The sequence below is a fragment of the Sapajus apella genome, unplaced genomic scaffold (assembly GCF_009761245.1).
Source record: "Sapajus apella isolate SASKATOON/1434 unplaced genomic scaffold, GSC_monkey_1.0 scaffold12, whole genome shotgun sequence".
Classification (NCBI taxonomy): domain Eukaryota; kingdom Metazoa; phylum Chordata; class Mammalia; order Primates; family Cebidae; genus Sapajus; species Sapajus apella.
The window spans coordinates 9,195,253-9,218,777 of NW_022436952.1; the positions used below are offsets into that span (position 1 = coordinate 9,195,253).

General features: G+C 44.6%; 1 protein-coding gene and 1 non-coding gene across 12 annotated transcripts in view; both read right to left on the reverse strand.

The window, feature by feature from the left end:
* The window catches only part of SPAG9 (sperm associated antigen 9), a 145,725-nt gene extending 122,410 nt beyond the window's left edge, over nucleotides 1-23,315 (reverse strand). For 7 of the 11 annotated variants that reach the window (XM_032280056.1, XM_032280054.1, XM_032280053.1 and 4 more), the window contains exon 1: nucleotides 22,805-23,313. In XM_032280056.1, coding sequence (XP_032135947.1) covers nucleotides 22,805-23,107 — 303 coding nt within the window. In that variant the 5' untranslated portion in view covers nucleotides 23,108-23,313. Of the gene's footprint in view, nucleotides 1-22,804 lie in introns of all 11 variants that reach the window. The other 4 variants (XM_032280060.1, XM_032280059.1, XM_032280057.1 and 1 more) reach the window with 2 other exon arrangements.
* LOC116553575 lies at nucleotides 5,149-5,252 on the reverse strand. The gene has a single exon (XR_004269817.1). It is a non-coding gene; the product is annotated as a small nucleolar RNA U13 (small nucleolar RNA).
* Nucleotides 23,316-23,525: the final 210 nt, after the last annotated feature.

The window sequence follows — 23,525 nt, forward strand, 5'->3', positions numbered from 1 at the left end:
AATAAAAATAAAAAATAAAGCCGGCTGGGCATAGTGGCTCACACCTATAATGCCAGCACTTTGGGAGGCCGAGGCGGGCGGATTACGAGGTAAGAGTTCGAGACCAGCCTGGCCAACATGGTGAAACCCCGTCTCTACCAAAAATACAAAAATTAGCCAGGCGTGGTGGCAGGCGCCTATAATCCCAGCTACTCGAGAGACTAAGGCAAGAGAATCGCTTGAACCCGGGAGGAGGAGGTTGCAGGGAGCCTAGACTGCACCACTGCACTCCAGCCTAGGTGACAGAGAGAGACTCTGTCTCAAAAAATAAAATTAAATTAAAAAAAAAAATTTTTGTCGGCCGGGCACGGTGGCTCAAGCCTGTAATCCCAGCACTTTGGGAGGCCGAGGCGGGTGGATCACGAGGTCAAGAGATTGAGACGATCCTGGTCAACATGGTGAAAATACAGAAAAAAATTAGCTGGGCATGGTGGCGCGTGCCTGTAATCCCAGCGACTCAGGGGGCTGAGGCAGGAGAATTGCCTGAACCCAGGAGACGGAGGTTGCGGTGAGCCGAGATCGCGCCATTGCACTCCAGCCTGGGTAATAAGAGTGAAACTCCGTCTCAAAAAAAAAAAAAATTTTTTTAAATGTTAAAAAATTGGTGGCCAGGTGTGGTGGCTCAAGCCTGTAATCCTAGCACGTTGGGAGGGCCGCGGCAGGTGGATCACCTGAGGTTAGGAGTTCGAGACCAGCCTGGCCAACATGGTGAAACCCTGTCTCTTAAAAAAAAAAAAAGTTAAAAAATGGGAATAAAATTATTAGTGGTATTTAATATGAAAAAAGTTCGTTCATTGAAGGGTTATTTGTAACAGTTCAAAACTGGAAGATAAATGTCTATCAACAGACAGTAAATAAGAAAATTATAACAGATCCATACTATGGAATGTATATAATAGAAAACTGGTGTGGTGTGTGACGGTAGAGCTGAAGACAGGAGGGTTGGGTGGAAGTCTAAAATCACTACTTGGTAATATCCCTAGTAGGTAAACAGTCCCATACCGTAGTGGCCAGATGGCCTTCCTTGCTCACCCACACAGGAAATAAGAGGTTTGTTTTTTGAATAAACTCAATGAGAGATTTTAGACGAGAAACATTCGAGGCACAGCCAGGCAGATGCCAAATGACAAGTGGAATTACATGAAAGTCTAAAGTCTAGATACTAAACAGTAATAGGGATGGCCTTCCTGCCTTCACCCAGGTTGCAATAATGTAGGTAACTAGGCTTACCTACTCCACCAGCCACCCCTCAAAGAGATTATCCTTCTCTGGAAAAACTCAAATGTCTCTAAGAAAGGATCATGGGAGACTTAAATTTGGGTTCGCAAGAGGTAGTAAACTGTATCCAGGCACACAAAGCCTCCAACTCTCCTTTTTTAGTGCCTCACTTTTAAAACATGAAGAGATAATTAAGGATTATCTCTTGAAGTTCTAGCCTGAAACAGAGAAACCAAAACTATAGGAAATAAAAATGGGACTCTGAAGAAACAAAGCAGGGAACAAATGAAAACTATAATTAATATACTCAGAGGCTAAAGAAAAGTCATTGCTCCCATGAAACCAGAACAGTATGCTATTTTTAACAGTGGTGGGGAGGGAAGCAAAACAAGACAGAGCACTTGGAAATTATTAAAGTATGAATTGAAGAATCCAGCACTTTTTGTTTTTCTTACATACAAACTATACCTTAGGGTAACCAAATAGTTGATGAGGGGGAAGTTTCCTTTACAAAAAAATTTAGCTGATAAATGTTGAAGGGAAAACTGGATTAAAATAGCACCATTTCCCAACCCCTAATGATATAATAGGGAATATCCAGTTTTCCAGGTTGCCTCATAAATGCTTTTACACCCATGATCCAAACAAGGTCCATACATTACATTTGATAATATATCTCTTAAGTCTCTTTTACACTCCGGACTCTCCAAGTAATGATCCTTTTCACCCAAGCAATGATCCTATAATGGAATATTATAAAACCATTAAAAATATATAGCTATGTACTTCCAGAAATAGTTTGATGCCAGTTATCAGTGAATGAAACTGAATAGGCAATTCACAGAGAAGTAGAATCACCAGTAAATGTAAAACATGCTCAAGCACACTAGTGATCTGACAAAAGCAAATTAGAAGTGGTGGCCGGACGTGATGGCTTACGCTGTAATCCCAGCATTTTGGGAGGCCAAGGTAGGAGGATCATGAGGTCAGGAGTTTAAGACCAGCCTGATCAACATGGTAAAACCCCATCTCTACTAAAAATACAAAAATTAGCCAGTCGTGGCGGTTCGTGCCCGTAACCCCAGCTATTCAGGAGGCTGAGACAGGAGAATCACTTGAACCCAGGAGGCAGAGGTTGCAGTGAGCCAAGATTGTGCCATTGCACTCCAGCCTGGGTGACACAGTGGACTCCATCTCAAAACAAAAAATAAAAAAATAAGAAGTGGTTTCACACCTGAAATCCCAGAACTTTGGGAGGCTGAGATGGGTGGATCAAGACCAGAGTGACTAAAATGGTGAAGCCCCGAATCTACTAAAAACAGAAAAACTAGCCAGACATGGAGATGTGTGCTTGTAATCCTAGCTACTTGGTAGGCTGAGGCAAGAGAATTGCTTGAACCTGGGGGACGGAGGTTGCAGGGAGCCAAGACTGTGCCACTGCACTCCAGTCTGGGCGACAGAGCAAGGCTCTGTCTCAAAAAAAAAAATTGGTTTCACACACATCTGACAGGCAACAGAAACCAAAATGTCTGATAGTGCCAAGTGTTAGCAAAGATACAGAAAAATAAGAACTCTTTTATACTACTGATGGGAATATAAATCACTGCATTCCTTTGAAAAGCAATGTTACTATATCTAGTTAAGTTTACAAATACATATCCTAAAGCCTGGCATTCTATTTGTAAAATATATATCTTTGAGGAGATCTTACACATGCACCGAATGTTACTGCAGCCATGTTTGTAATACATAATGTGGTAATGAAGAATGGGTAACGGTATATTCATGTGAGAGATACACAGCAGTTAAAAGAATTAGATGCATATGTATATATCCACATGGACAGATCTAAAAAATAACAGGTAAAACAAATAAAATGCAAGATTATATAAGAATTTAACAGCGTGATATTTTGAAATACAGGCCGGGCACGGTGGCTCAAGCTTGTAATCCCAGCACTTTGGGAGGCCGAGGCGGGTGGATCACGAGGTCAAGAGATTGAGACCATCCTGGTCAATATGGTGAAACCCCGTCTCTACTAAAAATACAAAAAATTAGCTGGGCATGGTGGCACGTGCCTGTAATCCCAGCTACTCAGGAGGCTGCGGCAGGAGAATTGCCTGAACCCAGGAGACGGAGGTTGCGGTGAGCCGAGATCGCGCCATTGCACTCCAACCTGGGTAACATGAGTGAAACTCCGTCTCAGAAAAAAAAAAAAGAAATACAAAATATGTATTTGGTCTCTGACCCAATTTCCTAACATATAACTCCTAAAATACTTATAATCTCCAGAGAGATGTCTTTTTGTATGTTAATGAGTAGATTCATTGCTGGCAGCCCCTAGGTAGCTTAAGGATGGGAGCTGGTCATTGGAAAGACCAAAAGCATAATTAGAGGGTCAGGACTTTCAGCCTACCCCATATAATCTCCTGGGAGGGGAAAAGGGGCTGAAAGTAAAATTGATCACCAATGGCCAATGGTTTCATACCTACATAGTGATGTCTCCATAAAAACTCAAAAGAAGGTTGAGAGATCTTCCAGATAGCTGAATGTATGGAGGTTCCTGGAGGGTGGCATGCACAGGGAGGGCATGGAAGCTCTGTACCCCTACCCCCATACCTTGCTTTGTGCATCTTTTCATCTATATCCTTCAACCCTAGGGTTTTTTTAGTTTTTATTTTTTTGTTTTTGTTTTTGAGATGGAGTCTTTATTTGTGGCCCAGACTGAATTGCAGCGGCATGATCTCAACTCACTGTAACCTCTGCCTCCTGGGTTCAAGCGATTCTCCTGCCTCGGCTTCCCAAGTAGCTGGGATTACAGGCACCCGCCACCATGGCAATTTTTTTTCTATCTTTAGTAGAGATGGGTTTTCACCATGTTGGCCAGGCTGGTCTTGAACTCCTGACCTCGTGACCTACCCACCTTGGCCTCCCAAAGTTGGGATTACTGGTTATAAACTGGGGTTTCCAACTGGACATGGTGGCGTGCCCACAATTACAGGCATGAGCCACTAAGCCCAGCCGGGAACCCCAGTTTATAGCCAGTTGGAGACTGTACTGAACACAGAGGATTCATCAGAAATAAAAGACAGTAGCTGAGCAAGGTGGCACATGACTATAATATCAGTGATTCGGAGGCTGAGGCAGGAAGAGAGCTTGCACCCAGGAATTCAAGATCAGTCTGGGCAACACAGCAAGACCCTCATCTGATAAAGAAAAAAAATTATATATATGGTATATAATTGTATATTTTACACACACACACACACACATACACACACACACACACACACACACACACACACACACACACACACACATGCCAGGCTGGTCAGAAGCACAGATAAAATAACCCAAGGCTTGAGATTGGCATCAGAAGTTGGGGGGGGAGGCTTGGGGACTGAGCCCTCAACCTGTGGGATCTGACGCTATCTCAAAGTAGACAGTGTTGGAATTAAATTAGATGACACCCAGCTGGTGCCTGATGCAGAACTGACTGCTTGCTGATAGGAAAAACCACTCCCACATTTTTGTTTGTTTTTTTAAATACCTGTTGCCTGGGCTGGAGAGCAGCAGCATGATTCCAGCTTACTGCAACCTTGACCTTCAGGGCTCAAGATTTCCTCCTGCCTCAGCCTCCCAAGTAGCTTGGACTACAGGCATATGCCGCCATGCTCGGCTAATTTTTGTATTTTTTGTAGAGACAGGGCTTCATCATGTTGCTCAGGCTGGTCTCAAACTCCTGGTCTCAAGGAATCCACCTGCCTCAACCTCCCAAAGTGCTGGGATTATAGGCATTAACCACTGCACCTGGCCTCCCCTACACATTTGGTCACAGAAGTCTTTTTTTTGGGGGGAGTGTAAGTGTGGGGGGGGTGTGTATATGTTTCAGGTCGGATGGGTAATGTGCCAATGTTGTAACAAGGTTCAAGGGTGGCACATCTCACACATGTGCATGAACACCCGATCATCATGCTCATGAACTACAAAAGAAGCATGCTGATTGTTTTTGGTGTGAGAGCAGAGGTTCATGGGGTTTTTTCCACTCTTAGGCAATGAGTGGTAAGGGTAAGGCAGTTATAATCTGAGTGATTTTTTTCCAAACACAAAGGTCCTGCCTAGCAGCACTTCTTCCAACCAGACTCTCAGAAGCCTGTCAGGGTAGATGGGTTTAAATAATTGGCTATTTTGGGCCAGGCACGGTGGCTCACACCTGTAATCCCAGCACTTTGGGAGGCCAAGGCTGGAGGATCACATGAGGTCAGGAGTTTGAGACCAGCCTGGCCAATATAGTGAAACCATCTCTATTGAAAATACAAAACTTAGCTGGATGTGATGGTGGGCACCGGTAATACCAGCTACTCAGGAGGCTGAGGCACAAGAATTGCTTGAATCCAGGAGGCAGAGGTTGCAGTGAGCTGAGACTGTGCCACTGCAATCCAACCTGGTGACAGATTGAGACTCCATCTTAAAAAAAAAAAAAAAAAAAAAAAAGAATTGGCTATTTTGGAAACATTCCTCCAGTTGGTTGGGGGTCCCATGTAGTGTAATGAAAAATCAAGAAGAGCAGCTGAATCCAGGATGGGTCCTGACTTCCAAACTTCCCTTGAAGCCCCAACCACTAACCACTTCCTAACTACCCTCCACCTGAGCATGGTTATCATTCAACTGCACTGGATGAACAGCGAAAGATGTCTAAGATCATTGATGAATTAAAAAGAATATGAAGTTATCAAATACTTCATGTACTATAAGCCCATTCCATTTAAAATATGTTAATATATAAAAATGCATCTGAAAGAATATATGTCGTTATTTTTTTTTATATGTCCAGTTTTTTTTTTGTTTTTTTTTTTTTTTTTTTTTTTTTTTGGGGGCGGGGGACGGAGTTTCGCTCTTGTTACCCAGGCTGGAGTGCAATGGCGCGATCTCGGCTCACCGCAACCTCCGCCTCCTGGGTTCAGGCAATTCTCCTGTCTCAGCCTCCTGAGTAGCTGGGATTACAGGCACGCGCTACCATGCCCAGCTAATTTTTTGTATTTTTAGTAGAGACGGGGTTTCACCGTGTTGACCAGGATGGTCTCGATCTCTTGACCTCGTGATCCACCCGCCTCGGCCTCCCAAAGTGCTGGGATTACAGGCTTGAGCCACCGCGCCCGGCCCTATATGTCCAGTTATTAATAGTGAGTTCCCCCTAACAGAAAGGATTCAGGAAGCACTTTTGTACTGCTTGATGGATTGATGATGATGTTTTAAAATGAGCATATACCCAGGCATTGCAGCACATACCTGTAATCCCAGATACTTGGGAGACTTGAGGCAGGAGGACTGCTTGAGCCCAGGAGTTCAAGTTTAGCCTGAGCAGCAAGAAAGACCCTTGTCTCAGCCGGCTGCGGTAGTTACACCTGCAATCCCAGCACTTTGGGAGGCTGAGGCAGGCAGATCACCTGAGGTCGGGAGTTCGAGACCAGCCTGACCAACATGAAGAAACCCCATCTCTACTAAAAATACAAAAAATTAACCAGGCGTGGTGGCACATGCCTGTAATCCCAGCTACTTGGGAGGCTGAGGCAGGAGAGTTGCTTGAACCCAGGAGGTAGAGGTTGCAATGGGCCAAGATCACACCACTGCACTCCAGCCTGGGCAACAAGAGCGAACCTCTTCCCAAAAAAAAAAAAAAAAAAAAAAAGAGGGACCCTTGTCTCAAAAACAATACATAAAAAAATAAAGACAGCATATATTTTGTCTGTAAACAGGAAAAATAAAAAAACTAATAAAACCATTAGGTGAAGTAATAGCTCGTCTGTAAACATGAAAAATAAAAAAACCAATAAAGCCATTAAGTGAAGTAATAGCCAAACATGAACGACACATGCAGAAAAATTTTACTCACTGCCCAAAAGTATCATCCATAAATGTGTAGTCAAATATGACCATTTACTCAACATGTGCTTCATATTCTTGCATAAAGAATATAAATAGAGATCTATTTTATATTCCTTATTAGACTTTGTGACTAATCATCACAACAAACAGAGTTTATTTTGAACTGTCTTACCCAAAAATACAACAAAGAAGAAGAGAAACTCACTGGACTATGAATGAGGTAACCAAGCGAACTGATTACCACAATGGCATAGCCTGAAAGTGTACTACTGGCTAGATATCTCTTATTCAAAATGCTTGGTACCAGAAATGTTTTGAATGTCTGTTTTTGTTTTGTTTTGTTTTTGGATTTTGAAATGTCTACATTTTTATAATCAGATATCTTGAAGATGAGACCCAAGTCTAAACATAAAATATATTTAAGTTTAATATACCCTTATACACAAGCCCGAAGGCAATTTGATACAATGTTTTCAATCATTTTATGCATCAAAGTTGTACACTGAACCATCAGAAAGCAAAGTTGCCACCACTACCTCATTACCTTGGCCACCAATGTGGACAACCTGTGGTGGTTAGCCATCACAATTCCTGACCCTAAATTTATATTCTACCAACAAGCAATCATTTTCTTGTATTTATTCACACATATAAGTACTTAACACTAAAAGAATATGATGTGGGCTGGGTGCGGTGTCTCATGCCTGTAATCCCAGCACTTTGGGAGCTCGAGGTGGGCAGATCACGAGGACAGGAGATCAAGACCGTTCTGGCTAACATGGTGAAACCCCATCTCTATTAAAAATACAAAAATTAACCAGGTATGGCAGAGCGTGCCTGTAGTCCCAGCTACTCAGAAGATTGAGACAGGGGAATCACTTGAACCTGGGAGGCGGAGGCTGTAGTAAGCCAAGATCATGTCACTGTACTCCAGACTGGATGACAGAGCGAGACTCCGTCTCAAAAAAAAAAAAAAAAAAAAGTGAAAGGACTTATTGAAAAACTTTTTGGAAGTTTTAGCATAACTTGGCACCCGAAGTAAGAACAATAATTTGAAGGCACAAAGAGAACTTGAAATGGTTAGGCTTAGCAATTTGACCTTTGGCATAGTCATCCATCCAACCAACACATTTCTGTTAATTGTCTACTGCATCCTAGTTGGTGGGAAAATAAAAGCAATAGGTTACTTCGATACAACATTGGAAGTACTACAGGAGGGGAAGAGGACTGTATGCTGTGGAAGGATAGAAAATGTGACCAATTCATACTCAGGTGAAAAGGCTTTCCACAATTGAAACCTGAAAGATAAATAAAATTAGGCAACAGAAAAGAAGAGAAAGTGAGTGCCAAGCCAAGGGACAGCTTTTAGGAAGGCCTGGAGAGACAACGCTTTGCAAACCAAATTCAAAGTGTTCAGCATGGCTCAAAAAGGAACAGATGAGACTGACATGATAGGGTGGCCATAACACAAGGTCTTGTATGTTAGGAACTTAAGTCATTTCAAGTGCTTTAGAAAGAGAAATTGGTCAGGCCTGGTGCCTCACACCTGTATCCTCAGCATGTTGGGAAGCTGAAGTGAGAGGATTGCCTGAGTTCAGGAATTCGAGAAAAAGTCACCAAGGTCTTCTAGAATTATCTAATCAGATTTCCATTTTGGCAACACTGGAAGCAGAAAAAACAGTTATGGGCTAGTTTAGCGGTCCATTCACCTATTCAGAAAAACTCCCCTGGCACTTTCTATGTGCTGGCTATCAGAATATAGTGGTAAATGACAAACTTCCAGGTCTACGGAGTTTGCATTCAGGGTGAGACATATTGGTGGCCGTACCAGAGTAGTATAAATAGATTTACAAAGCAATAAGATTCCAGCCAGATGCAGTGGCTCACACCTGTAATCCCAGCACTTTGGGAGGCCAAGGCGGGAAGATCAGGAGGTCAAGAGATCAAGACCATACCAGCCAACATAGTCTCTACTAAAATTACAAAAATTAGCTGGATGTGGTGGCACACTGGGAGTAGTCCCAGCTACTCGGGAGGCTGAGGCAGGACAATCGCTTGAACTCAGGAGGTAGAGGTTGCAGTGAGCCAAGATCGCGCCACTGTACTCCGGCCTGGTCAACAAGAGCAAAACTCCATCTCAAAAAAAAAAAAAAAGGAAAGAAAGTCATGAGATTCCAGCAATATTTAAAAGTTAAAAACAGGCTGGGCGCGGTGGCTCACGCCTGTAATCCCAGCACTTTGGGAGGCCGAGGTGGATGGATCACAAGGTCAGAAGACCAAGACCATCCTGGACAACATGGTGAAACTCTGTCTTTAAAAAAACAAAGGTTAAAATCAAAAGAAAGTGGCAATGGGAATGAGGAAGAGAAGAGTTAGGGATGGTGACCTGATTTCTGGCCAGGTAGATGGTGGTATCTTTCACAAAGATAGGGAACAAAAGAGAAGCAAGTTTGGGAGATAAGTTCACTTTTGGACATGTTGGGAGATATTCACATCCAATAAACAATCATAAGATGGATCTGAAACTACAGAGAGAGATCTGGCCTTAAAGTTCTTAGTAGGCTATCAGTTCCATGACAGGAGGACCTTGTCTGTTTTACTCACCACTCTATGCCCAAGGGGCACAGTACCAGGCACATAGTTGGCACTCAATAAAAACATCTATTAGGCCAGGCACAGTGGCTCACGTCTGTAATCCCAGCACTTTGGGAGGCCAGGGTGGGTGAATCACCTTAGGTCAGGAGTTCAAGATCAGCCTAACATGGAGAAACTCTGTCTCTACTAAAAATACAAAATTAGGCAACCATGGTGGCACATGGCTGTAATCCCAGCTACTCAGGAGGCTGAGGCAGGAGAATCACTTGAACCCAGGAGGCAGGGGTTGCAGTGAGCCGAGATTGCACCACTGCACTCCTGTCTGGGCAACGAGAGTGAAACTCCATCTCAAAAATAAATAAATAAATAACATCTGTTAGATGAGTGGGTTAAACATTCTGAAATAATCAATAAATGGTAAACTGAACCCCTGGGAATGGATAATATCAGTGAGGCACTACACAGAGTGAAAAACTAAATAGGACTTTAGAAAGAATGCCCAGGAGCACCAACATTCATGTGAGTAAGAGGAATCCACAGAATGGTCAGGAAGGTAAGAGGAAAGCCAAGGAATTTCAAAGACACACAACCTAAATACAATGTTTCTCAAAGGAAGAAGTAGCCAAAAAAACACCGCTGAGAGATCAAGTCTGAGAAGGAATAAGACAGAAAACAAGAAAGGCATTTATGAGAGCTACTAACTTTTCTGAAAATTCAAGAATAATGAGTAGGAAACACTCTGAACATATATCTAAAGTTGCAGATCTAAACTATTATATAATGAGATGAATTACTTGCTGCATGAGCAGCTTATTCTTTTTATTCTTTACTTTCCCAGTAGCTTGAAAAAACACTTAAAACGTAACCTTTACTAACTTGTTTGTTCCATCTAAACTACCTACCTCTTCACTGTTGCTTGCTTGGTTAAAAAAATAAAATTACAACCAGGCACGGTGGTTCATGCCTGTAATAACAGCACTTTGGGAAGCAGAGGCAGGAGGATCACTTGAGGCCAAGAGTTCCAGACAATCCTAGGCAACATAGCAAGACCCCCGTCTACACACACACACACACACACACACACACACACACACACGAGCACGCACACACACACAATAGCTGGGCATGATGGCACACACCTGTAGTCCCAGCTGCTCAAGAGGTTGAGGCAAGAGAATCACTTGAGCCCAGGAATTCGAGGCTGCAGTGAGCTATGATCACTCCACTGCACACCAGCCTGGGTGACAGAGCAAGACCTTGTCTCAAAATAAATAGATAAGAAAAACAGGCTGACACTCTTTGCCGCTTCAGCCCACCTGCACCCAGGTGAATTAAAAAAAAAAACAGAAAAAGAAAAATTTAAAAATATTTTTTTAAGTAATAAAGTGCCTGCCTCTCTAGGCTTTAACCCATTACCCTATTTCCTGCATGGCATTTATCATGATCTGTAATTAATTGGTTTGCTTACTGTTTATCACAATGTAAACTCTGAGAAAGCTTGGGCTACCTTCCTTGTCTGTTTTGTTGGTAGCTACATCCCCAGAGCTTAGAACAGTACCTTGCTCTGCCAGGCTCAGTGGCTCATGTCTGTAATCCCAGCACTTTGAGAGGCCAAGGCAGGCAGATCACTTGAGATCAGTAATTCGAAACCAGCATGGTGAAACCCTGTCTCTACTAAAAATACAAAAATTAGCCGGGTATGGTGGTGGGCACCTGCAATCCCACCTACTCAGAAGGCTAAGTGAGGTGGGAGAATCACTTGAACCTGGGAGGCGGAGGTTGCAGGGAGCCAAGATCGTGCCACTGCACTCCAGCCTGGGCAAAGAACAAAACCTTCTTTTAATTAAAAAAAAAAAAAAAAAAAAAAGGGCCAGGCACAGTGACTCACACCTGTAATCCCCACACATTGGGAGGCTGAGGCAGGCAAATCATGAAGTCAGGAGTTCGAGACCAGCATCGCCAATATGGTGAAACCCCATCTCTACTACAAATACAAAAATTAGCTGGGCATGGTGGTGCCTGTAGTCCCAGCTGCTCAGGAGGCTGAGGCAGGAGAATCGCTTAAACCCGAGGGGTAGAGGTTGCAGTGAGCTGAGATTGCACCACTGCACTCTAGCCTGGGAAACAGAGGAAGACTCTGTCTAAAAATAAATAAATAAATAAATAAATAAAAATAAAAAAGAATAGTGCCTGGCTCAATAAATATTTGTTCTTTCTAAGCATCTATGTTTCTGTTTATCTTTCCATCTACTTGAGGGAATGTGATAAGACAGTACTAGAAAATCATAAAGTCCCCATCCAGCTCTTTAAAAGAAACTGCAGGAAAGGCAGACGCAGTGACTTACACCTGCAATCCCAGCATTTTGTGAGGCTGAGGCAGTGGATCACTTGAGGTTAGGAGTTGGAGACCAGCCTGGGCAACACAGTGCGACCCCACCCTCATTTTCCACATACAAAAAATAATACAATTACATTAAAACTGCAGGGCCAGGTGCGGTGGCTGATGCCTGTAATCTCAGCACTTTGGGAGGCCGAGGCAGGCAGATCATGAGGTCAGGAGATCAAGACCATCCTGGCCAACATGGCGAAACCCCATCTCTACTAAAAATACAAAAAATTAGCTAGGCATGGTGGCACACACCTGTAGTCCCAGCTACTTGGGAGGCTGAGGCACGAGAATTGTTTGAACCCAGGAGGGTTCAAACAGTGAGCCGAGATTGTGCCACTGCACAACAGCCTGGGCAACACTTCGGGACTCTGTCTCAAAAAAAAAAAAAAAGAAAAACTACAGGAAGAAAAAGAGAAAACACACTTTAAAGGGCAATAATAAATGGGGCACGGTGGCTGACACCTATAATCCCAGTTACTTGGGAAACTGAGGTAGGAGGATCACTTAAGCCCCAGAGGTTTAGGCTAGATTGAGCTGTGATTGCAACACTGCCCTCCAGCCTGGGCAATGGCATGAGATCTTGTCTCAAAAACAAAGGTGGGTGAGGGGGTACAATAATAGAATGCAGAATCTTAAAAATTCTAGACCTATACCCCGGAGAAAATCTTATCAGCAGGTAAAAGAATTTCTCAGGCTCTATAACCCTGGCAGAGCAGGTAAACAAATCAGGAACAAGATATCCTGGAAATACATGATAAAAGTTAAAAAAAAAAAAAAAAAAAAGATGGCCAGGGGCAGTGGCTCACACTAGTTATCCCAGCATTTTGGGAGGCCAAGGCAGGCAGATCACCTGAGGTTGCAAGTTCAAGATCAGCCTAGCCAACATGCCGAACCTGTCTCTAGTAAAAATACAAAAGTTAGTCAGGGGTGGTGGCAGGCACCTGTAGTCCCAGCTACTCAAGAGGCTGAGGCAAGAGAATCACTTGAACCCAGGAGGCGGAGGTTACAGTGAGATGAAATTACGCCACTGCACTCCAGCTGAGTGACAAAGCGAGACTCTGTCTCAAAAAAAAAAAAAAAGTTACTAGCAAAAATATTAAATGTAGGGTCATTTTCTGTATTTCTACATCTTAAAGTTTCAAAAAGGAGAAAAAAAATCCATGAATTTTTTTGTTTGTTTTTGAGACAGGGTCTTGCTCTGTCACCCAGAGCAAGTGGTGTGGTGAGCCAGAGTACAGTGGCACGATCAGGGCTCATTGCAACCTCGACCTCCTGGGCTCAAGGGATCCTCCCGCCTCAGCATCTCGAGTAGTTGGAGCCACAGGTGCATACCTCCATCCCTGGCTAGCTTTTCTACCTTTTTCCAAAGACAGGTCTCATTATGTTGCCCAGGATGATCTAGAACTCCAGGGCTCAAGCTATCCTCCTTCCCTGGCATCCCAAATTACTAATATTATAAGCATGTGCCACTGTGCCTGGTCCATGATAGCTTTTATCTGATAATTTTATTTATTTGTTTAGAGACAGAGTTTTGCTCTTGTTGCCCAGGCTGGAGTGCAATGGCATGTTCTTGGCTCACCACAACCTCCGCCTCCCGATTCAAGCGACTGCCCTGCCTCAGCCTCCCAAGTAGCTGGAATTACAGGTACCCACCACCACACCCAGCTAATTTTGTATTTTTAGTAGAGACGGGGTTTCTCCATGTTGGTCAGGTTAGGTTAGTCTCAAACACCCAACCTCAGGTGATCCACCCACCTCAGCCTCCCAAAGTGCTGGGATTACAGGTGTGAACCACTGTATCCGGCCAATGTGATAATTTTAAAACAAAACTAGCCAATTTTAATTCCATTTATAGATTTCAAATTCAAATTTCTTATAGAAAAGTAACTAAAATGCAATTACTTCCTCCCAGATGAGTTTCATCAATTGATTATAAATATATTAAGAAGCTAGTCAGCTCTATAGCAACTGACATATACCATGCTCTTAAAAATAATTCAAATTAATATCAAATGATATTACAAATGTTCTTTTCTTTTTCTTTTTCTTGACAGGGTCTCGCTGTGTTGCCCAGGCTGGAGTGCAGTGGCATGAACGCAGCATACTGCAGCCTTGACTTCCTAGGCTCATGTGATCCTCATGCCTCAACCCCCCTAGTAGCTGGGACTACAGGCAAGCACCACCACACCCAGCTAATTTTTTTTTTTTGTAGAGGTAAGTTTTTGCCATGTTACTCAGGCTGATCTCCAACTCATGAGCTCAAGTGATCCACCCACCTCGGCCTCCCAAAGTGCTGGGATTTACAGGCGTTAGCTACCATGCCTGGCCTTGGAAAAGATCTCCAATGTAAATAACATGGTGGTTATATGGGAGAATAGTCTCATATTTTAGGCGATAAATATGTTAAGTACTGAGAAGCAAAGTAAAGTATCATAATGTCTTCAGTTTACTTTCAAATGGTTCAGCAATTAAATATGTGCATGTGTGTACATGTGTAATTACATCCACATATACAGACAGATAAATAAAACAACTACTGAATCTATATAGTGGGTATACAAATGACAAATGTACTTTCCATTTTTCTATATGTTTGAAAATTTTTCTAATAAAAAGTTGGGGGGCGTGGGATTTACTGAAAAAACTTACTAACCTTGGAAAAAAAAAAAAAAAAAAAAAACTAGTAAAGTTCACAGTGGCTCATGCCTGTAATCCCAGCACTTTGGGAGGATAAGGCAGGCAAACCACATGAGCTCATGAATTCGAGACCAGCCTGGGCAACATGGCGAAACCCCATCTCTACAAAATATCAAAAATTAGCTGGGCATGATGGTGCACATCTGTAGTCTCATCTACCTGGGAGTCTGAGATGGAAGGATGCCTTTAACACGTGAGGCAATGGTTGCAGTGAGCCAAGATCACACCACTGCACTCCAACCTGGGCAATAGAGCCAGACCTTGTCTCAAAAAAAAAAAAAACCACAAAATAAAATTCTATATGCTGAATTTCAGCACTTGTCTATTATATTAATATATAAATTCCCATGGTTCACTGCAAACATTTTTGGGTGTGCCTATTATGTCAAACTACTAAACACTGAAATTCTTAAGAAAATAAAACACAGTGCTATAATTCAAACCAATAATTAGATATCACTGGTCAAGATTTTAAAGTATAAAACAGGATTTATATATACACATTCCCAAATAACAGCTTTTTAAATATATATAACATTACATACATTATTAAAGTGGTCTATGTTGATATTTCTGACCACAACTTAATAATTTATTTAGATAACAGCTGTATTCATTATGAGTGCTGAGCAGAGCAAAAGAACTTGGGTAGGTTCTAATATCAGTTCTCCTGGGAACCAAAGTTCAGTACAATATAAATAAACAGCATATAGTTAAAGGTAAGGTAAAAATTCCACAAAGCAGAAACACCATACACTCTCAAGCACAGAATTGAATGTGTGACCTATGGCACACACTTCAGCAATGCAGTGAGTCAATCTACTAATCTACCCTCTGATTAGACGTAACTGAACCAGTTAGATACTATACTCAGTTTGGTGTTCTCTTTTGTGACTGGTTTTTGTTTTTGTTTTTGTTTTGGAGACAGAGTCTCACTTTGTCACCCAGGTTGGAATGCAATGGCATGATCTCGGCTCACTGCAACCTCTGCCTCCCAGGTTCAAGCAATTCTCCTGCCTCAGCCTCCCCAGTAACTGGGATCACAGGTATCCACCATCATACCCAGCTAATTTTTGTATTTTTAGTAGAGAAAGGGTTTCACCATGTTGGAAAGGCTGGTCTTGAACTCCTGGCCTTAGGTAATCCACCTGCCTCAGCCTCCCAAAGTGCTGAAATTACAGGCGTGAGCCACAGAGGCTGGCCTTCTTTTGCGATTCTTTTTTAAGGGGGTGAGGGTGTTGTTGCTTTGAGGGGAGTTACACTTATTTTATTTTTGTTTTTTGTTTTTTCCTTTTTGTGGAGAACGGGATCTTGCTATATCGCCCAGGCAGGTCTCGAACTCCTGAGCTCAAGCTATTCTCCCGCCTCTGCCTCCCTAAGAGCGGGGATTACAGGCTTGAGCCACAGTGCTTGGCTGTGATTTTTAACTAAGTAAAAATATGAATGTCACTACAGCAGGGACACATAATGGTATCTCAGATATTCACATTCAGAAATTTCAAATTTAAAAAAAGATACGTCTTGCCTGGCATGGTAGCTCACACCTGTAATCCCAGCACTTTGGGAGGCCGAGGTGGGTGGATCACCAGGGGTCAGGAGTTTGAGACCAGCCTGACCAACATGGAGAAACCCCATCTCTTCTAAAAATACAAAATTAGCCAGGTGTGGTGCTGAGTGCCTGTAATCCCAGCTACTCAGGAGGCTGAGGCAGGAGAATCTCTTGAACCCAGGAGGCGGAGGTTGCAGTGAGCTGATATCACGCCATTGCACTCCAGCCTGGGCGACAGGGGAAAAAAAAAAAAGTAAGAGAGAGAGAGAGAGAGAGACAGAGAGAGAGAGAGAGTGTGTGTGTGTGTGTGTTAAAATATAAGTCGGGCATGGTGGCTCACACCTGTGTGTGTGTGTGTGTGTGTGTTTTGTTTGTTTGTTTGCTTGTTTGAAATGGAGTCTTGCTCTGTTGCCCAGGCTGGAAAATTGCTTAAACCCAAGAGGCAGAGGTTGCAGTAAGCCAAGATGGTGGCACTGCACCCCAGCCTCGGCAACAGAGCAAGACTCCATCTCAAAAAATAAATAAAATTGAAAAAAGAAAATATCAAGTGTGAGCCAGGTGTGGTGGCTCACATATCTGTAATTCCAGCACTTTGGGAGGCCGAGGTGGACACATCACTTGAGGCCAGGAGTTTGAGACCAGCCTGGCCAACATGGTGAAACCCTGTCTCTACTAAAAATAGAAAAATTAGCTGAGTTGCGGGGCACACACCTGTAATCCCACCTACTCCAGCAGCTGAGGCAGGGGAATTGCTTGAACCTGGGAGGCAGAAGTTGCAATGAGCTGGGATCAGGCCACTGCACTCCACCCTGGTGACAGAGGGAGACTCTGTCTCAAAAAAAAAAAAAAAAATTATGAATGAATGAGAACACTAAAACAAGAACAATGAATGTCAATACCTATTTTCCTCCTCATGAGACTTATGGATCCCATGTTTACACACTTCCAAAGACAGGAAGTGTCCAAAATCTTCATTTAAACAAAATCATACTGCTTTAAGTGCTAATGCCTTGGGAACATGTTAGAAAATTCTCAGTAGTGGCTGAGCGTGGTGGCTCATGCCTGTAATCCCAGCACTTTGGGAGGCCAAGGCGGGTTGATCATGAGGTCAGGAGATCAATTCTCTACCAAAAAAAAAAAAAAGTCTCAGTAGTATCTCTCACCTCTGCATTCAATCATCCTACTGTTTTGGGTTTTGGTAAGAAATGTGGTCTTGTTTTGTTGTCAAGGCTGGACTGCCGTGGTCATCATAGCTCACTGCAGTCTCAAACTCCTGAGCTCAAGTAAGTGATCCTCTTGCATTAGCCTCCTGAGTAGCTAGGACTACAGGCTCACATCATCACATTCAGCTAATTTTTTTATGGTTTTTGGTGAACAGGGTCTCACTATGTTGCCCAGGCTTGAACTCATCCTTTTTTTCTTTAAGCAAATGACCACAAAAAAAGCAGTCAGAAAATCACGTAACCCGTTCCCAGTAAAGATATTCTCTCTTCAGCCCACTCTCTCCATATATGTGTCCACCCTGAAAAGGAAGGAAGGGGCCGGGGGTAGTGGCTCATGCCTGTAATCCCAGCATTTTGGGAGGCAAAGGTGGGTGGATCACCTAAGGTCAGGAGTTCAAGACCAGCCGGACCAATGTTGTGAAACCCCATCTATACTAAAAATACAAAATGAGCCGGGCGTGGTGGCCCATGCCTGTAATCCCAGCTACTCAGGAGGCTGAGGCACAAGAATCACTTGAACCCAGGAGGTGGAGGTTACAGTAAGCCAAGATCACGCCATTGCACTCCAGCCTAGGCAACAAGAGCGAAACATTTTGTAAGACAAGAGTCTCGTTCTGTCGCCCAGGTTGGAGTACAGTGTCACAATCTCAGTTCCCCGCAATCTCTGCCTCCCAGATTCAGGTGATTCTCCTGCCTCAGCCTCTGAAGTATCTGGGATTACAGGTGCACACCACCACGCCTGGCTAATTTTATTGTTTTTAGTAAAGACAGAGTTTCACCATGTTGGTCAGGCTGATCTCGAACTGCTGACCTCGTAATCTGCCCACCATGGCCTCCCAAAGTGCTGGGATTATAGGCATGAGCCACCGTACCTGGCCAGGAAAAGATTTTTAAACCCACACGTCTACTTTTCAGAAGTTTCTTTTTCTTTTTTTTGTGTGAGAGGGAGTCTCACTCTGTTGCCCATGCTGGAGTGCAGTGGCAGGATCCCAGCTCACTGCAACCTCCACGTCCCAGGTTCAAGCAATTCTCATGCCTCAGCCTCCCCAGTAGCTGGGATTACAGGCACCCACCATCACATCCAGCTAATTTTTGTATTTTTAGTAGAGGCAGAGTTTCACCATGTTGGCAAGGCTGATCTCAAACTCCTGATCTCAAGTGATCTGCCTGCCTTGGCCTCCCAAAGTGCTGAGATTACAGATGTGAGCCACCACACCTGGCCCTTAAAATTAAAGCAAGTCATGCCTGTTTTAAAAGAATCAGAAGTTGCACAAATTCCTAACATGCCCAGTTATAACCTCTCTCTCCAGATCATTCTGTGCCCAGATTTCAACGTCACTGGGCTGGGCTCAATGTCTCACACCTGTAAGTCCCAACACTTTGGCAAGATCAACAAGGTAGGAGGATCACGTGAGCCCAGGCGTTCTAGACCAGACTGGGCAACATAGTGAGAACTTGTCTCTATAAAAAATTTAATTAGCCCAGTATGGTGATGCATACCTGTGGTCCTAGCTGCTCAGGAGGCTGAAGGAGAGGATCACTTGAACCCAGTAGATTGAGGCTACAGTGAGCTGTGGCTGTGCCACTTTACCCCTGCCTAGGTGACTGAGTGAGACTCTGTCTCCAAAAAGAATTTAAATTTAAGGCCGGGCATGGTGGCTCTTGCCTGAAATCTCAGCACTTTGGGAGGCTAAGGCAGATGGATCACGAGGTCCAGAGATCGAGACTATCTTGGCTAACATGGGTGAAACCCTGTCTCTACTAAAAACACAAAAAATTAGCCAGGCATGCTGGCAACACGCCTGTAGTCCCAGCTACTTGGGAGGCTGAGGCAGGAAAATCGCTTGAACCAGGGAGGCAGAGGTTGCAGTGAGCCAAGATGGTGCCACCGCACTTCAGCCTGGGCAACAGAGGGAGACTCTATCTCAAAAAAAAAAAAAAAAAAAAAAAAAAAGAATTTAAATTTAAAAGTCACTGACTTGCCAGGCGCGGTGGCTCAAGCCTGTAATCCCAGCACTTTGGGAGGCCGAGGCGGGTGGATCACGAGGTCAAGAGATCGAGACCATCCTGGTCAACACGGTGAAACCCCGTCTCTACTAAAACTACAAAAAATTAGCTGGGCATGGTGGTGCGTGCCTGTAATCCCAGCTACTCAGGAGGCTGGGGCAGGAGAATTGCTTGAACCCAGGAGGCGGAGGTTGCAGTGAGCCGAGATCGCGCATTGCACTCCAGCCTGGGTAACGTGAGTGAAACTCCGTCTCAAAAAAAAAAAAAAAAGTCACTGACTTAAAAATAAATTATTCAGTAGGTTCACAGGGCTTATTCTGGATAGAGTCAACAGGATGTTCTGGCTGAAAACGTGAAATTTAAGCAAAGCAGACAGTGAGGAGCTAGCTATGTGAAACGTTAAGGAGAGCATTCTAGGGCATGGGCAAAGGCATCAGATGGGTCTTGGTTAAGGAATGGAAAGGTGTGCAGCCCAAAGGAGAGTGATAAGTGATAAGATCAGATAACTGAACTTGATTAGCCTCTGAAAATGGTCAAAATCTATCTAAAATTAGCCCTTCTTTAGGTTATTTTTAAATAATCACTAGAATAGCAGACTAGCGCCATACAAGAAATTCAAATAAAAGGAAAAAGTTAGAATGTATTCGAATTATGTCCCATCAATATAAAAATTAAATTTCTGATGCCTTGCTTAGAATTCTTGCAAACAAGAGATTATAGCACCACACACACTCCTCAAACATCCTCACTATTTACATACGCACCTAAGTTTCCAGAGGTGCTCAGAATTTACTTCACATTCTCTGGTGATGGATAATTTCCATGCTTTCAAATCACTTTTGCTGTAAATACCCTGAGGCACTTACTTTTGCTATAATAGACTCTTGGTCTCCATATTAAAGGCACAAACAAAGCACTCACAGAAAACTAAACACAGAATTCACTCTACATATTGGACTAAAAGAGACAATTTCTAGGTACTGAGCAACACGTGATTTATGAACTTATATGAAAACTGATAACAAGGTATGTTTATGTTTGCGGCCTGAGAGTTGGCTAACTTAGGATTTCATAAGTGTTTTCTGTTCTCAGGTCATGACCCTTTGCCCAATGGTTTCACTACGGAGAATTTATAGATGTGATTGGAAAAAGATAAACCACAATAAATTCATCGGATAATCTATTTTTTTAAGTCATTTACTTAAGAAATTAATATAGAGCCCAGAGTCTAGCAGTTGGTCAGTTTTATTTCCTGATTCTGCAACCTGTGGCAAATGGTTTTCTTGGCACGTGTGACCTTGGAATTTTTGCCCATATTTACATGGACTGACAGGAGTTTAAGGCTGGAGGGAGGGTTTCTTTACGTGAGGTAAAAGGTCATGTCGGGCCAGCTTTTCATCTGTGTGTATATGTGGTTAGTCACTTCCATGTATATTCACACACTGGCAAGGGCCGGTATGAGCACAAAGCAGCAGCAAGTCCTCTCAGAAGTAGCACTTGATCTCTATTCTATAAAGGGTGCTAACAAGCAGAAATTGTGATCCTATCATTACTTGGTTTTTCATCCCTTCCTTCCCTATATAATAGGAAAAGCTCTTGAAATAGTCCATTTTGGTGGGGTGCAATGGCTCAACGCCTGTAATCCCAACACTGGGATGGTCTGCCTGAGGCCAAGGTCTCACCTTAGGCCAGGAGTTCAAGACCATCCTGGGCACCATGGCGAAACCCTGTCTCTACTAAAAACAAAAATTAGCAGGGAGTATTGTCCTAGCTACTCAGGAGGCTGAGGCACAAGAATCACCTGAACCCCGGAGGCAGAGGTTGCAGTGAGCAGAGATCGCTCCACTGCACTCCACCCTGGACGACAGAGTAAGACTACGTCTCAAAAAAGAAAGAAAAAGCCAATTTTGTTTGGCAAACTCAGTAGCATTCCTTTGAGAAAACTGGATCCCAGAATCAGAACTAAAAATCATCACTACATGCAAGTTTTTAAAAAAGGAAAAGAACTATTTAGCCAGATGCAAAGGTATACATGACAAAACATAAAAAGTTTTAATGGTGTTACTATTCAGTGTTAGGAAATGAGCTACAAATGTGACATCCTAAAATCTTTTTAATTCTTTTTGAAAAATACCATGTCAGTCCTTCAATTATAAATTATTTAGCCTCCTTTGATTACCATGTATTTAACTAGGTGTGCTAGGCACGTGAGAAACAAAAATAGGACACTTCACCTGCCTTTGATAAGGTCCACAGAAATAACGCCAATGCAGCCTGAAAGCTAAAATCCTTATCACTCTCAAGAAGCCAAAGACCTGTCACTTGAACCCTAAAACTCCAAAAGGTTAGGAGTCGAAGTGAGGGCACCCAGGTCACTGCTTAGGTGCTAGAGTTAACAGGCGGCCAAATGCACGTATAAACAGCAGTTTGAGAAAAAAACTCAGAGGAAAAGTGTCGCCAACTGTCACCTACATCTTCCCAACCCCGCCCCCCAATCCTTTTTATAAATAAACGGAGGATTTTTGAAGGGAACTGTCCAAGGTTACAACCTGATACGGAAGAATGCTTTGGTATGGAATACCAATAAAATTGTTTATATATATATTGAGTACTGCCACACAACATCTAAAAGTTGACAAAGTGTCAACCAAGGCACACAGAATATAAAATAAGACCTCTTTCTCAACAAGATTAAAACGTCAAGAAGAAATTGACCGAAAGAGGGAGATCTCTAACTTCCCAAAGCAACAGCAACCCCCCTGGAAAGGTACTGGAACTAGCGGAAGTTACATATCCAAGACAGAAGTGTCCCCCTCCCCAAGGGTAAAACTTTGAACCGCCATCTGACTATCCCACGGTGGTTGGAAACTTCCCTCAACAACAAGATGCAACCAGACACCCCACAATCTCCGCCCTTGGACATCCCCAGGTGTCCTCAGGCCAGGCTGCCGCTTCCTCCCGGGGCCCTGCCTCCTCTATCTCGCTCCCTTCCCAGGACACTCAGGAGCCGGCCTCCGCTTCCAACGCCGGCCTGGGTCCCGGGGTACCTGGATGCCGCAGGGCTTGGTCCTGGGGGGCCTCGGCCTCAGAGCCGCCCTCCAGGAGGCCCGTCGCGCCTCCAGTCTCCGACAGGGCCGCGACCCCCGACCCGGCCGCCCCCGAGGCCGGATCCCGCGGCCCCCGCCCTGCAGCCGGCCTCACCTCCTCGGCGTGCTTGCGCAGCGCCTTCTCCCGCTCGTACTGGGTGATGAGCTGCTCGTTGTCGTCCCGCAGCAGCTCCAGCTCCACCTGGTGCTCCTGGTCCTGCGCGAACACCGAGTCCAGGTTCTCCAGCACTGCCACCACCAGCGGCATCAGCTCCTTGACCACCTCCTCGTCGTAGCGCCCGATGAGCCGCTCGAACTCGCGGTAGATAGAGCCGGCCAGGCCGGACACCCGCTCTGACATCACGGCCCCCGAGCCGCCGGGCTCCTCCTGATACACCACACCGTCCTCCAGCTCCATGGTGGCGGGCGGGCGGGCGGCCCGGGGCGTCGCCGGCTGAGGGGCGGCACCGGCCCGCACGGGACGGGCCCGGCTCAGGCTGGGACGGGGACTAGGGCTGGGGCCCGGGCCGGGGCCGGGGTTGGGCCCGGCGGGGTGGGGGCCGGGGCCGGGGCCGGAGGAGGGGAGGGGTGGGGTGTTAGGTCTCACCCCAACTGCTGCTGCACCAACTGCCGGGGCGGCCGGGCCGCGCGCGCCACACGTCATCCGCGGGGCGGGGCCGGCGCGGCGACGGGCCGAGGGGCGGGGCGCCGCGGGAGGCCAGGCGCGGCGGGGGGCGGGGCTAGCGTCATCGGGCGCCGGCGGAGGAAGCCGTGGCGTCAACACTCGGCGCCGCGCGGCCGGTGCGGGCGCCAATGGGGAAGACTGCGGTCGGAGG